The sequence below is a fragment of the Entamoeba dispar genome, genomic scaffold (assembly GCF_000209125.1).
Source record: "Entamoeba dispar SAW760 scf_1105229458135 genomic scaffold, whole genome shotgun sequence".
NCBI lineage: Eukaryota > Evosea > Mastigamoebida > Endamoebidae > Entamoeba > Entamoeba dispar.
In genome coordinates, this window is record NW_001853041.1 from 4,728 (window position 1) to 18,420 (window position 13,693).

General features: G+C 26.4%; 10 protein-coding genes across 10 annotated transcripts in view, besides 22 other annotated features; 5 read left to right on the top strand and 5 right to left on the bottom strand.

The window, feature by feature from the left end:
- Nucleotides 1-473, bottom strand: part of EDI_119900 (DNA double-strand break repair Rad50 ATPase, putative) — a gene marked incomplete at both ends in the record, with an annotated part of 1,667 nt that extends 1,194 nt beyond the window's left edge. Inside the window, one exon of the mRNA XM_001734264.1 lies at nucleotides 45-473. Within this exon, the coding sequence (XP_001734316.1) occupies nucleotides 45-473 (429 nt within the window). The remainder of the gene's footprint in view (nucleotides 1-44) is intronic.
- A 7-nt stretch (nucleotides 474-480) lies between these two features.
- Nucleotides 481-534: a microsatellite.
- Nucleotides 481-579: a microsatellite.
- A 119-nt stretch (nucleotides 580-698) lies between these two features.
- Nucleotides 699-853: a sequence feature (AT_rich).
- A 142-nt stretch (nucleotides 854-995) lies between these two features.
- Nucleotides 996-1,031: a sequence feature (AT_rich).
- A 70-nt stretch (nucleotides 1,032-1,101) lies between these two features.
- EDI_120010 (Wiskott-Aldrich syndrome protein, putative) lies at nucleotides 1,102-1,977 on the bottom strand (the record flags this gene model as incomplete). The annotated part of the gene is made up of 1 exon (XM_001734265.1): nucleotides 1,102-1,977. The coding sequence occupies one exon, from the start codon at nucleotides 1,975-1,977 to the stop codon at nucleotides 1,102-1,104; it is 876 nt and encodes a 291-aa protein (XP_001734317.1).
- A 182-nt stretch (nucleotides 1,978-2,159) lies between these two features.
- EDI_120020 (exocyst complex component, putative) lies at nucleotides 2,160-4,397 on the bottom strand (the record flags this gene model as incomplete). The annotated part of the gene is made up of 1 exon (XM_001734266.1): nucleotides 2,160-4,397. One exon carries the CDS (start codon nucleotides 4,395-4,397, stop codon nucleotides 2,160-2,162), a length of 2,238 nt encoding a protein of 745 aa, XP_001734318.1.
- Nucleotides 2,799-2,834: a sequence feature (AT_rich).
- Nucleotides 3,150-3,229: a sequence feature (AT_rich).
- Nucleotides 3,639-3,697: a sequence feature (AT_rich).
- Nucleotides 4,398-4,574: 177 nt separating the features above from the next.
- Nucleotides 4,575-4,679: a microsatellite.
- A 7-nt stretch (nucleotides 4,680-4,686) lies between these two features.
- On the top strand, nucleotides 4,687-5,121 carry EDI_120030 (uncharacterized protein; the record flags this gene model as incomplete). Its single annotated transcript, XM_001734267.1, has 1 exon — nucleotides 4,687-5,121. One exon carries the CDS (start codon nucleotides 4,687-4,689, stop codon nucleotides 5,119-5,121), a length of 435 nt encoding a protein of 144 aa, XP_001734319.1.
- Nucleotides 5,118-5,172: a sequence feature (AT_rich).
- Nucleotides 5,173-5,244: 72 nt separating this feature from the next.
- Nucleotides 5,245-6,120, bottom strand: EDI_120040 (RNA-binding protein, putative; the record flags this gene model as incomplete). The annotated part of the gene is made up of 1 exon (XM_001734268.1): nucleotides 5,245-6,120. The coding sequence occupies one exon, from the start codon at nucleotides 6,118-6,120 to the stop codon at nucleotides 5,245-5,247; it is 876 nt and encodes a 291-aa protein (XP_001734320.1).
- Nucleotides 6,121-6,182: 62 nt separating this feature from the next.
- Nucleotides 6,183-6,217: a microsatellite.
- A 453-nt stretch (nucleotides 6,218-6,670) lies between these two features.
- Nucleotides 6,671-8,553, top strand: EDI_120050 (rap GTPase-activating protein, putative; the record flags this gene model as incomplete). Its single annotated transcript, XM_001734269.1, has 3 exons — nucleotides 6,671-6,737; nucleotides 6,802-8,217; nucleotides 8,270-8,553. 3 exons carry the CDS (start codon nucleotides 6,671-6,673, stop codon nucleotides 8,551-8,553), a joined length of 1,767 nt encoding a protein of 588 aa, XP_001734321.1.
- Nucleotides 6,765-6,786: a sequence feature (AT_rich).
- Nucleotides 7,243-7,272: a sequence feature (AT_rich).
- Nucleotides 8,223-8,262: a sequence feature (AT_rich).
- A 57-nt stretch (nucleotides 8,554-8,610) lies between the features above and the next one.
- Nucleotides 8,611-8,642: a sequence feature (AT_rich).
- A 228-nt stretch (nucleotides 8,643-8,870) lies between these two features.
- Nucleotides 8,871-8,958: a sequence feature (AT_rich).
- A 5-nt stretch (nucleotides 8,959-8,963) lies between these two features.
- Nucleotides 8,964-10,167, top strand: EDI_120060 (queuine tRNA-ribosyltransferase, putative; the record flags this gene model as incomplete). Its single annotated transcript, XM_001734270.1, has 2 exons — nucleotides 8,964-9,094; nucleotides 9,147-10,167. The coding sequence occupies 2 exons, from the start codon at nucleotides 8,964-8,966 to the stop codon at nucleotides 10,165-10,167; spliced, it is 1,152 nt and encodes a 383-aa protein (XP_001734322.1).
- Nucleotides 9,620-9,674: a sequence feature (AT_rich).
- A 12-nt stretch (nucleotides 10,168-10,179) lies between the features above and the next one.
- Nucleotides 10,180-10,262: a sequence feature (AT_rich).
- On the bottom strand, nucleotides 10,259-11,023 carry EDI_120070 (uncharacterized protein; the record flags this gene model as incomplete). The annotated part of the gene is made up of 3 exons (XM_001734271.1): nucleotides 10,259-10,555; nucleotides 10,648-10,748; nucleotides 10,834-11,023. The coding sequence occupies 3 exons, from the start codon at nucleotides 11,021-11,023 to the stop codon at nucleotides 10,259-10,261; spliced, it is 588 nt and encodes a 195-aa protein (XP_001734323.1).
- Nucleotides 11,024-11,043: 20 nt separating this feature from the next.
- Nucleotides 11,044-11,097: a sequence feature (AT_rich).
- A 7-nt stretch (nucleotides 11,098-11,104) lies between these two features.
- Nucleotides 11,105-11,156: a sequence feature (AT_rich).
- Nucleotides 11,157-11,378: 222 nt separating this feature from the next.
- Nucleotides 11,379-11,976: a repeat region.
- A 3-nt stretch (nucleotides 11,977-11,979) lies between these two features.
- Nucleotides 11,980-12,057: a sequence feature (AT_rich).
- A 58-nt stretch (nucleotides 12,058-12,115) lies between these two features.
- EDI_120080 (RNA-binding protein, putative) lies at nucleotides 12,116-12,520 on the top strand (the record flags this gene model as incomplete). Its single annotated transcript, XM_001734272.1, has 1 exon — nucleotides 12,116-12,520. The coding sequence occupies one exon, from the start codon at nucleotides 12,116-12,118 to the stop codon at nucleotides 12,518-12,520; it is 405 nt and encodes a 134-aa protein (XP_001734324.1).
- A 31-nt stretch (nucleotides 12,521-12,551) lies between these two features.
- Nucleotides 12,552-13,067, top strand: EDI_120090 (uncharacterized protein; the record flags this gene model as incomplete). Its single annotated transcript, XM_001734273.1, has 1 exon — nucleotides 12,552-13,067. The coding sequence occupies one exon, from the start codon at nucleotides 12,552-12,554 to the stop codon at nucleotides 13,065-13,067; it is 516 nt and encodes a 171-aa protein (XP_001734325.1).
- Nucleotides 13,068-13,120: 53 nt separating this feature from the next.
- Nucleotides 13,121-13,661: a repeat region.
- Nucleotides 13,662-13,693: the final 32 nt, after the last annotated feature.

The window sequence follows — 13,693 nt, forward strand, 5'->3', positions numbered from 1 at the left end:
GTTCTTCAATGGCCAAATGAATCTTCTTGATGACAAAATAACACTGAATCTAACATTACTTCTGATGTTTCTATTGTACTAGTTAGAGTTCCATCATTTATTTCATGTCTCTGCCCATCTAATTCTAATTTGGCTTCTTTTGCTGAAAATTTTGGTTTTCCAAGGTTTATAGAAACTCCTAATTTTCTTGAGATTATTAATTTTCCTTTTGAAGTATCTAATGAAAGATTGATATATGCGTCTGTCTTTTTTGTTGCTGACATTGTTGGGTCTCTAACAAATAATCTTCCTCCATTTGAATTTGGTGGAGAAGTTCCTGTACATGCATATCTTACTGATTCTATAATAGTTGTTTTCCCTGCTCCATTTGGACCAGTTATTAATGTTAATGGTTTAAAAAATTCTATTTCAACTGGTTTGTCTGGGTTAATACTTCTAATCCCTGCAATTTCCAGTTTATCAAAAGTTGTCATTGAATACTATTTTTTTTATTGTTTTTAGTTTTTTGTTTTTATATTGTTTTATTTTACTTTAAAAGAATTAATTAATTAACTATATTTATTCTTTATTTTTATTTTTTGAATTAATCTAAATGATATTTCTTTATTTATTATAGAATTTTAAGATCTTTTATTCTAATTTAACTAGAAATAATATCCCTTAAATCAAAAAGACTAGTTATATGTCGTTACAAAGAGATTAAATATTAAAATTAATATATGAATACATTAAAGAATAATAATCATTTTAATTTGTAATAATATTACTTTCATTTTCTTAAAATAATTATTATGATGTATTATATCACTATCTTTAACAGAATAAAATTTATAATAATAATAATTGTTTTATTGACTATTTTAAATCCAACTAACTGATAACTTCTTTAAAATAAATAATCAAATTTATTTGAGTCAATACCATAAATAAGTTTTTATTTCAGGTTATACCTAAAAATTTTAAATTATAATGAATTACTTCAATATCCTTTTCACATTATTTTTATCTAAATAATAAATTGAAATATTAAACCATAAAACGATAACTAATAAACTGAATAAGATTTGATAACAACAACTAAACAGAATGCATCTGTTTTTTTTAGTCACTCCAATCATCTTCCTCGTCCTCTTCTTCTTCTTCATTATCAACCATATTCATGTCTTCTCTTCTTTTGATCATAATTCCTCTTAAAGCACCAACAATATCATCTTCTTGTTGAGCTAGGGTATTGTCTTCTACTGGAACAGAGTTAAGGTCATTCTTTTTTGCTTGTAATTGTTCTGCAAGAGAAGGACCACTTAGAGTTGTTGATGTAGGAGTAACAGCATTTGGGTCAAGTGGTGGTGGAGGTGGTACATTCTTTGTTCCTCTTCTAGGTGGTGGCAATGCAGGTGCACCTCCTCTTGGTGGAGGAACAGGTGGTGGTGCTTCCCCATGTGGTGAGGGAGGAAGTGGCACATCTGAATGATGATGAGAAAGTGCGTCTCTGTTACCAGGCCTTGGTGGTGGTATAGGTTTTCCTTTTCCTTGAGGTGGTGTTGGTAATTTTTTATTTGGAGGTGCAGGTGGTTTATGAGAAGGAACTTGTTTACCAGATGAACTTGTTGGTGGTTTTCTTCCAGGAGGAGGTGGTGGTAATGTTCCATGGGTAGAAGAAGGTGCTCGTTTATCATTTTTAGAAAGCAATGAGAAAATTTCTGTACGTGTTTTTTCATCTTTCAAATCTTTCTTATGAATACCTGCTTTTCGTAAATTCAATTTCCATTCTGATGGGATAGAGTTTATGTTAACCTGTCCATTTGACTCTATAGTGGCATGATTAATTTGTCTAAAATCAGTTGGTTCAGAGATAACCATATTTTCAAAATCTTCTTTGGGATATTTGTTTCTGAACAAGGACATCTGTGAACAATCAGATTTATTTTTGAGAGGTGTATTTTTTTCTTTTACTTTTCGCTTTTCATTTTTTTTCATTCTTAGAAAATGTTCTTGAAGAAAAAAGTATTTAAAATCATAGTCTTTTCCAGAAACTAATCATCTTATTGACAAAAAAATCTTGTCTAGTTATCATTCTAAAAATACAAAGAATAATGAGAAAGTGGTATTTAACCGTTTAAATTAATTGATAAGAAAGAAGTTGGTTTAAAAAGAGTAAATTAACTTTTTACTTCTTGAGCGTAATCAACTATCATTTCTTTAGAATAATCGGTACGACATTTTAACATTTCATTTGGATCAATAAATTCAAATCCACCATCTTCAATAATTGTATTAGTAATAGAAATAATATTAGTTTTATCAATACAATAAATTTTGAATAACATAGTTAAATTTTCAAACATAGATTTAATAGATAAAGGGAAAGAAGATGATCTAATGAGATCAGTAATATATCTGATATCATACATAAATATAAATCCGCCACTAAATGGAGTAATTTTTAATTTTTTAAATGTTTCAATAAGAGTATTATATAAATTTCTTCCGAATGAAACCATAAAGTTTTTATGATTTTTTCCTGTAATATATTGATCAATAGAATTAAGATATTCTTTAAGATAATCGCAAAATTCTTTACAAACAAGAGTGCAAGCAGGAGAATGTGTCCATGTCATATCATTTTCATCTTTAAAAATAAATTCTCCTTTATACTTTAATTTTTTTTCTATAACTTTAATAATCCAATCATTACTATTTTCTAATGACTCAGTAATATTTTGTTCCATTTCTTTACATTTTGCATTAAACTTATTAATACATTCATTATATTTTTGATATGAAAATTTAAAGTTAGGTAATATTTCTTTTTCTAATATATTTTTAATTAAATTCATTGCATCACAATTTTGTTTAATAACTTCTAAATATCCTTTAAAGAAATTAACAGATTTTAATGGGTCAGTTGAATATTTTTGAGTTAAATATATCATTTTTTTAACACTATCATTTAATACTGAATCAATCCAATTTATTAAACTTTCAAATAAAGAATATATAAATGATACTAAATCTTGAATTGGACATAATACCTTTGATCTACTAATTGCAAAAGAGAATTGTTGTAAAATGAATTGGATAGTAGAAATATCAATAAGTTTATTCAATTCATCAATTTTAGTTTTAGAAGGAGAATCGATTTTAAGTTCTTTTTTAAGTTTAATATAATTTGATTTATTTGTATTAAATAATTCGTTAATATAATCTTTTTCATTAATTTGATAATATTCATCAATGTCTTGTTTAAAACAATCTTCTATCATTTCATTCATAAATTTCATTGAAACAATTTTAGATCCTACAATACTTTTACTTAATAATGTAATTGTTTGATCAACTGCATCATATAATTTAAATAAATATTCCATTGTACTTTGACTTGATTCATGAAGATAAATATCTAAAAAATTTTGAATTCTAAATTCAAACATTTCTTGAATAAATTTTTCATTTACTATTTCTTTTTGAATAAATATTTTATCAATCTCTCTTTTTTCTTTTTGACTTTGATTTATCATTTTTTTATAAAACGCTCCTAATCGTTGATTATGAAGAAGTAATTCTTTATTTGAAATTTCTTCTTTTTCACTTGCTAATTTTTCATCAGCGTTTACTTCATTTTCATTAAGAAGAAATTGATTATTTTCTATATAATAATTAATACTATTATTTCCTCTATTTAAATAATATAATAATTCAGCATTATCTTTCATTTCTAAATAATTCTTTTCATCAAATCCTTTATTAAATTTCTTTGTTAATTCTTCATTTAAATGATTATAATATTCTCCAACATGTTGAATTCCCCAAATGACATTTTCATTTGTTAATTCTCTACATAATTGTTTTAATTTTTGTATTCTAATAACAAATTCTATATCTGGATATTCAACATCATATTTTTTAACATTAAACTCTTCATCTTTACTCATTTTATCAAACATTCGAAGCATTTCTAATACTTCTTTATCTTTTGTAACTTCTTCTCTTAAGTCTAACAATCTTTCTCCTGATTGCATAACTTCTTCACTTAGTTGATTTAATCCATTTTCTGTTCCTTCAAATTCTTCTATTGCTTTTTTCATTCTGTCTTTTGCTGTTTTTATTACTCCAAGATGTCGTTCTTCTTCTTCAATACATTCTTCTTGAAGTGAATTAACCGATGATACATATAACGAAAACTGGCTCTGTAATTTCTTTTCAGCAATTGATAAAATTGAAAACAATGGTTCTATAGAGAATGTTTCAATACCTTGTTCTAATGAAATATCACATTGTTCAGATAATAAATCATCAACATAATTAAATGGATCAAATACCCTTCCTGAAAAAATGTTTATGTCTTGTAACTTTCGTTCAATCTCAGATAAATTAACTGCTTTTTCACTTGTTGTCATCTTTTCTCTTTTTTCTTTTAGTTCTTCTATTCTTTTTTTCGAGTTCTAAATTCTCCTTTTATTTCGAAAGTTTCTCCTTCCTTACTTTTATTTAAATTTTAACTAAAAAGATAATCAGAAATTCAATTTGATTTATTATATTTCCAATTACCAATTTAGAATGAAAAAATCTTGTTCAAAAAAACATAAAAATATAAAACTAATTAATAATAACAAAAATAAATAATGTTATATATAACTTAAAAAAGAAGAACTTAAAAAAATTAAACTAAAAAAAATAAATAATTCTATGTCAAAAAAAAAAGAAGAGATTATTGAGTTTCATGAAGAAGATAGAGTTGCAACACCTCCAACACGAAGTGGAGAGAATGATGATGGGACAGAGGACTTAATAAAGAATCTCAGAAAATCATTATCAGACTTAACAAAAGTTGAAAAAATAGAGGAAGCGTATGGAATTACTCCATCAAATGAAAAGAAAAAAAGAAATGAAGAATTTGATGAGGTTGATATTCTAAGTGATGAGATATCATCTCCTGCTATTCGTGTTGAATACGTTGATTTTTTTGAGGACGAAATATTTGTTGAAGAAAAAAAAAAGCCAATTGTATTTAAAGCAAAGATTCATCGAAAAAGAAAAAATGAAGATGTGTCACAAGAAGAAGAACATATTCACAAACGATTAGCTGAAGAAAATGAGTATATGGATAATAATAATCGATAAAAATAAAATAATATAAATTAGTAATATGTAATTTACTTTTTATTAATAAATCCAAATAACACAAAGAAATCTTCTTAAAAAGAAGTTAAATGAATAAAATTTCAAATTAAAAAGTACAAAGAATTACAGACGAATATTTTCACTATTATTATCATATGTATCAGAATATATTGTATTATCAGAAAGAAGTTGTTCAGGAGTACGAGAAAATAGTGAATTTTCTTGAGGTATTTCACAATCTATGTATTCTTGAAATTCAACTAGTGAAGATTTAGTATGTTTTAAACGAATAGATGTTTGTGCTCGTTGTCGTTGTTTTAATGTAAAAAGATCATCTCCATTATTATATTGTTTAGTTGTATGAACTAAACAAACACAAGGATCACTTTGAGCTCTTTGACGTTCAGCATTATTGTATCTTTCTATTAATTCTTCTGTAATAAAACCAGTCTCTCTTCCCCCAGGACGTGAAAATTCAATTTTTAATTTCTTTCCATTTAACTCAGTTTTATTCATTGTTTTTAGTGCTTTTTCTGCTGAACGTGAATCAAAAAATTCAATAAATCTATGATGTTTTTTATTTGGAGTTTGTCTAATATCTTTAATTTCTCCAAATTGTGAAAATATTTGGTGAATTAAAGCATTTGTAATAGTTTCATCTAAATTAAAAACAACAATACTCCCATGATTAATTTGGTTTTTATCACGAGAAATAGTGTAATGAACTTCAAGAGTTTGATTTCCAATAACAGTTTTTTGTAAGATTTTTATGGCAACTTTAGCATTTCTTATATCATAATATGTTACAATTACGAATCCCTGACTTTTTCTTTCAAAGTTAATAGCTTCAATTTCCCCAAACGATTCTAATAATTGATAATAAGCTTCACTACTTACTTCTGAATTTATATTAGATATAAACAGTGTATGTGATTGATGTTCATTAATACTTTTATTAGTTTCAAAAGAGAGGTATCGTGGTGTTTTCCCTAAGTTCATTCAACACAATTCTTCTTAGTTCTGTTTTTTCTTCTTTTGCCTTTCTCCTTCAAAAATCATCCTTTTTTTTTTTCCTTTTTCTTTCTTTTTTTTTTTTAAAGGAAATATCCACTCCTTTTTCTTAAGCATCTCAAAATTAAATAACCATCATTTTTTGGTATTTTTCTTGCCTTATATAACAAAAATAAAGGTTTAATTTGAATTAAATTTCATTATGAGTTAAGTTTCCAAAAATAGAAATTAGATTTATTTTTAAGTGCCCTTTTCCAAATTTCTTTATTGAGTCCTTTAAACTAATTCGGAATTTGAGGTTAAAACTGGGCAATAAAGAAAGACAATCCCGAACAGACTGGTATAAGAGAAATAAAGTGAAATGAAAACAAAGAAAAAAATTAATAATTGTGGGTAGAAAAAAGAACAAGAAAACAATGAAAAAGAGAAATTACATAATTTGCTGTTACTTCCATTTTTTTTCACAAAAATAATTTTTTTTATCCAAATAGAAAAAATGAACTTATCAAAAAAACTAGAAAACATTTAATTATAAGAAATGACCGATGATGTTGATGGAGCTTTATCAAAATGGAAAATAAGTGGAGGGAAAAAGAATACAGTGAGTTTGTTTTCAACAACTTTTCAACAACTAAAAAAAAATAAATAAATATACTTACTTCTTTATAGCATTGGTTCACTCTAATACTCCTGGAACAATTTCTCCAATTGAAGAAGGAAGTTCTTCAAATTCACAGGGTAAAAGCATTACATTATCACCTGTTTTTGATGAGTCTGTTGGAGTGCCAATAAGAAAGGCACGATCAAGTTCAACATCAAGTTCATTAACAATGCCAGAATTTGCACTAGAAACTCCTGGGTCACATACATCAGTATTTATTCTTCCAACTCAACCTGCACTAAAACCAAAAAGAAAAAGAGGAAGATCAGTTGCTGAAATTTCACAAGAACCAACAAATTATAATGCAATACAAGCAGCAATTTCTTCTACATTAAGCGAAAGTACTTCATTGTCAAGAAAACATTCAAGAAGAGGTTCTATTTCAAGAGTTTTTTCTCGTTCTACTTCACGAAGATCATCACCAGAACATCAAAACTTTAGTGCTGATGAATTAAATTTAATGAAAAAAATATTATTATCACTTTTTGAATATTCTTCACCACCTGTTATTCCTACTAATCCTCCAATTGCTACTCCAAGTAAACATTTAGTTATTGACTTTACACAGTGGTGTGATTTTCTCGAATTTTCACCTGTTTCTTCTGTTTCAGATTTATGGAGTTCTCTTATTACACCAACTGAAAAATATCTTCATTCAACTCCAACAAATGCAGAAATTGTTCAAGGATTTAATTATGAAACAGGTCCATTATCTGTTACACATTTAACAAATTTAAATGACTTTTCAATATTAAATGTAGATGAAGACTTTCCATATTATGAACATTTCTTCTATAGAAATAATTCAGTTAAACATTACTTTGATAAAACAAATAATCAAATTGTTTCATGTATTAAAGATAGTAAATATATGAGAACTATTGTTCGTTCAGAAGCTGGTATTTATAGGTGTATTATTATTTCTGAAGATTCAGCATTAAAATGTGAAGAAGTATTTCACAATTCTAATCAAGTTACTAGAGTAGCAAATCATACTGAAGTAGATGATGATTTACTTCATTTTCATCAAAGTGCTATTATATCAAAATATAGATTTGGTGTTGTTTATGCTGGTCCAGGACAATCTTCAGAAAATGAAATTTTTGCAAATAATGAACCATCACAAGCATTCTGGAAATTTATGAATTTAATTGCTTCTAAAGTAACACTTGAAGGATATCAAAATTATTCAGGTGGATTAGATACTCACACTAATGTTACAGGAAAAGAAAGTTATGCTACTCAATATGATAACTATGATTGTATGTTTCATGTTGCACCATTAATACCTTGTAATAATAATGATGAACAATCACTAGAACGTAAAAGATTTGTTGGAAATGATGTTGTGGTTGTAGTATTTAAAGAACAACTTAATAAAGATGATTTATTTAAACCAGAAACAATGACCTCACATTTTACACGTTTGTTTTTATTTTGTTTTTATATTTTTAATTATATAATTAATTCTATTAGATGTTTATATAGTTGTTACTCCTTCAATAACTACAAATAATAATAATTCATATAAAATTTCTGTTGTGTCTAAAGATTGTGTTCAACCATTTCCTCCTTTCTTAGTTCCATCTCATACTCAACCTATTCTACCTGTTTTAGCTCATGGCCCTCAAGCAAGGCAATTCTTTATGCAAAAAATTATTAATGCAGAAAGAACTGCTTTAAAATCAAAAACATTTGCTGCAAATAGTAAAAGAGTTCTTCAATCCCAAATTAATCATTTAATGGAAAAATATGCATGAATAATTGTTCCTTTTGTAATTTTCATTTTATTTCTTTTGAACAATATCCAACGTAACTATATATTTAATATTTTAATATTCTTTAAATACTAGAAATGACTATATTATCTTTTATTCAAATGGAAGAATCATTGGTATTTTTTTTGTTTAAGTGGTAAACTAATTTAAATTTATATCCTTACAAATTTTGTTGCTTTTTCATTATTTTTGGATAAAGTAATTAATTTCTAACTTGTTGTTATCAAAAAAAATAACAAAAAGTTATTTTGAATGAGATTTCACTCATTTTAAATGAAAAGATGAAATGAGAAGATAAGATTATTTTTTGTTATTTTTTGTTATTTTTTGTTATTTTTAAAAATAAAAAAACCCTTTTTAATTTTTATAAAAAAAATATTTATTTTTGATTTATGTCAACTTCAACACCACAATTTCAAATTATTTCAACAACAAAAGTTGGGAGTATTCCATTTGTTACAATTGATAATTATGAAAAATATTTAAAAGAAGTTAACACCTTTTTATTTTGTTACAGAGATTTGTTTGTTAAAGAAAAAGTAAATAACAAAAGAGTTTAAAGTATTTATCTGTAGATATGAAGCACAAGAATTTATATTAAAATATGGAAAGGGATATAAAAAATATTTTATGATGCCAGAACAAAGCCATCATATTCTCAGTATGTCATTAACAGAAAAAATTGATGACAGTTGTAATAAATTAACTAAATCAGAATTTAACATTACAACAAGAGGGGGATATAGACAATTAACTATTCCACAAGTTATAGATTTCTCAAGCCAAAGTGGTTTTGATAAAATTGAAGGATTTTGTTATTCTCCTTTAGAGAAAAGAAAAACAAGTAAAAAGATGAAACAACAACGTCAAATTGTTATAAAAAAATTAAAAGAAATGGTTGAAGAAAAAACAAAAAAAGGATTTACAATTGAAATTATTGCATCTATTGGATTAACTGGATTAGAAGATGATATCCAATATGTCAAAGATATAATCCAAACTGGAATTCATGAAATTGTATTTGATTGTGAATATATTGAAGACAAAGATAAAATATTAAATTTTATTCAAAAAATAAAAGATTTATGTAATAATATTAAAATGTATGTTAAACTATATTCATTTAATCTTTCTCAAATTATTCAAGCTGCTTTAATGAATGTTTCTATTTGGACAAATTCTATTAATGAGTTTACTCTTCATGGTCAAGCATTTGTTTTTCCTTTATCAATCAATCAAAATAATAATTTTACTTCTATAGATTTATTTAATACCTGTTATAAAGATGTAGTCAATGATATTTGTGTAAATGGTTGTGAGTGTTTCTCTTGTAAATCAAATCAATCACGTGCATATATACACCATTTATTATTATGTCATGAACTAACTGGAACAACATTACTTTCTCTTCATAATTTCTATTATATTCACAAATTAGAACAACTTATTAATTCTCTCTTACTTACTGATCGTTCAAAATTACAACAACTAGCTGATTTTTATAAATCCCTTACACCTCCTCCTGAATTCCAAAAAGTTAAACTTTATGCTGGTCATAGAACTACTAAAGAAAATGAAGGAGATGATGATGATTGATTTAATTCATTCTTATTAATTTTTTGTTTTATTATTCTTAATTATTACCTTTTAATAAAATATGTATAAAATAAATAAAATATATTGTAAATTAACAACATGTGGATTGTTGTTTTCCTTTTGTATCCAAATTGGTTTCTGTTGTTTCAGGTAAACTCTCCATTAACAATTTATTTTCTAAAATTTGACTCGCAAGTTTTTCAAATGCTTCTTTTACTCCTGTACCATTTAAAGCAGAACACGTCATTGATACTAGATTTCTTGAGTGGGCATATGATTCACTCATTGAATCAGTAACGTCTCGTTGAGTTGAATCAATTTTATTTCCAACAATAACAACTTCTGAATTTGGTTGTTCTCTCTTATATTCTTCTATCCAATAATCTAACTAACTTATTAGTACGTCTTTTCGTTTTAAATTATCCTCACTTTTTTCTTATTAATTATCAAATCTGTGTATGAACAAATAGAAGAACAAACCATTTCAAATGACCCTTTGTTACAAACATCATACACAACTAAACATCCTTGAGTTCCTCTATAATAACTTGTTGTCACGTTTCTAAATCTTTCTTGTCCAGCTATTTTTGGTCAGTTGATTTTATTTAGAAACTAAAAGTTCAAAAAAACCAAAAGGTAATGAGGTTTAATAGAATGACTACAAACCAGTATCCCAAATCTTTAACTTAATACTTTGTCCATTGACTGAAATTGTTTTTGTATTAAAATCCATTCCAATTGTTGACATATAATCACCTTTAAATTGGTTTTCACAGAACCGTTCCATAATGGCAGTTTTACCAACAGAAGACTCTCCAATAACAAGAACTTTAAATGTGTATATACTTCCTTTCATAACAAATGAAACAAACTAAGATTTTTTTATTTTTTATTTTTATTAACTTTTAAATAATTTTTTATTTTTATAATCACCCACAATTTAATTAGAATAAAATGATTAATATTAATAATTACATAACTATTTTATACATTGTCAGTGATGATCAATAAATCAGCATATATCTGAATAAAGTATGATGGTTTAAGACGGGTCTGAGAAATTTTTTTCGTTTTAGTTATGTTATTATTCATTGAATTTACTACAAACCTAAATTCTACTCATCTCATAATAACACGTTTTAATCTCTGTAATTATTTTATTTTTAAAGTCCAGATGACAATCAAATTTCCATTTCTTTTTTAAAAAAAAAATAAAAAGTAGTTAATTAAGTATTAATAGAACTTGTGTCTATTGTTCCTTGCTCAGGGGAGACTACTAATCCCGTCCCTTCGCTTAAAAGTATTTGTTCTTCAACTATTGGCTTATTCTTTGCTTTTAGTTGTTGAACGGTGAGAATTTTCTTTTCTCATTTTTGATGTGGAATAGAGTATTTAAACATCCCTTATTTAAATATTCATTATTTAATTTCTTTTTAATTTTGATGGGTTTAAATTTCTTCTTCTTTATTTTCTTATTTTAAGGAGAATATATAATTACTACTGTATTGCTTTGGGCTAATATTCTTTTAGCCTCATCCACTTGACCCTTTTCTTTTGATAATCTTTCTTATATTATCAAATAATACTTGTATTCTAACAAGTAATAATAACATCTTTATAAATACCCATTCGTTTATTGTCAATGATATTCTGTCATTGTACATAATAAACACTGCTATTCTTGCAGTACCGGGTAAGATGTTTTTCTAACCAAACGCAACGCCATAACCAGTCCATAACTGGGGGGAATCGAAGGATGGAAATATTTTAGGGTTCTGTGTGGTGTCTCTGACGTGCTACCTTCAAATCCCCTTTTTTAAAAAAAAAAGAACATAAAATAAAAAAATCAAAAGATAAGAATATAGTATTTAAACCATTTTAATATAATATCTTCTCTTTCACAAAAAAAGAAGTAAAATAAATTCAAAAAAAGATATAGCTAAGTTCAATGAGCAAAGAATCATTAGAAAAAGCTATTAAAGTAAATTGTACTACTACGTTATTCTTTGCTCGTATGGGAAGTATTAAAAAAGAAGAATTGAAACAGTACTGCGAACAATTCGGTCCTGTGAAAGATATTTCAATGATGGTTGACACAGAAACACAAAGACCAAAAGGATGTGGATTTGTAAAGTTCATGACCCATGAGGATGCTAAACTATGTGTTGAAGAGGCACCTAAAAGAAACAAAAATGATCCACATAAAAGAAATTGGGTAATTGAATGGGCTAAGTCATCTCAAATCAAAGAAGGGGATCTTGACAAAATGACAATTTACATTTCAAATCTCAACCAACAAAATGATAGTGAAGATATGATCAGACAAAAAATTTGGTGTTTATGGAAATATTGAGAAAGTTACTACTATTGAAAACTCTAAAGGAATGTTTGCCTTTGTTAAATATGAACAAATGGAAAGTGCAATTGAAGCAATTAATAAAGAAAATGGAAAAGAGTGGTGTGGTAATTTAATTATAGTTGAATTCTCTGAAACTATCGAATCAAAAAGAAATAGAAGACAGAAAGCTACGTTAAAGAAACATTGTCAAAGCTCTACTCTTCTTCCTCATACATCTCAAAACCAATCATACCTTCAAATTACATCTCCAAAACAAAAACACATCCCCTCAGAACCAGTTCATCGTACATCAAAGTCCTACACAAACTCTCTTTCTCCTCAACAACTTGATTTTTTATTTCCTGCTCCTACATCTGCACGTCATATCTCACAGTCATCGTCTCCAACAACTGAGATGTTTGTTTCTCACCACTACAATTTGTCTCATCAACTCAATCACGTTTCTCCATTTGATGCACTCACTCCAGACAATGATAAAGAAACAAGCGATTTGCCTATATTCAGAGAGTTAGTATCACCAGCCTCTGAAAAAAAGAAATAGTTTTTCAATTCCTCTTTATTTAATTATTGTGTTGTTCAATACTTTATCAATTCACTCTTTTTTATTTTTTGTTTTTATTTCAAATAAACATATTAATATTTTCATTTCATTTCAATTACATTGAACCGCTTTGGTGTGAAATTATCTGAACCACAAAGTGCATTTGATATTCCTTTATATTCATATGAACTTTGTTTACAATGAGAGTCTTGTTTGTTATAGAATTTCTTTAGATAAACATCACCACCTCCACATCCAAAATTAAATGACCAATCATTTGATTGGCTCCATAAACAAAATGCATATTTTGGATCTTTAATATCAAATTTCATCATTCCTTGTGTTCTCCCATTTGATTCTAATGAAAAAACAAATGCATTTGAATCATCTACCCATTTATCAACTTTATCAATTTTCGCATTAACATATCCTCCAAATCTATTCCATTTGTATCTTCAATAATAATTATTATATGTTCTTTGTTCATTATTCTTTGATCAATTATGGTGTGTCCTGATTCCAATTATCAATATCTGAATTAAATAGTATATTTCCTATTCTTCTCTATCTATTCTTCTAGTTGTTGAATTTCTTATTTTCTCTTTTCTCTCTAAATAGTCAAAATA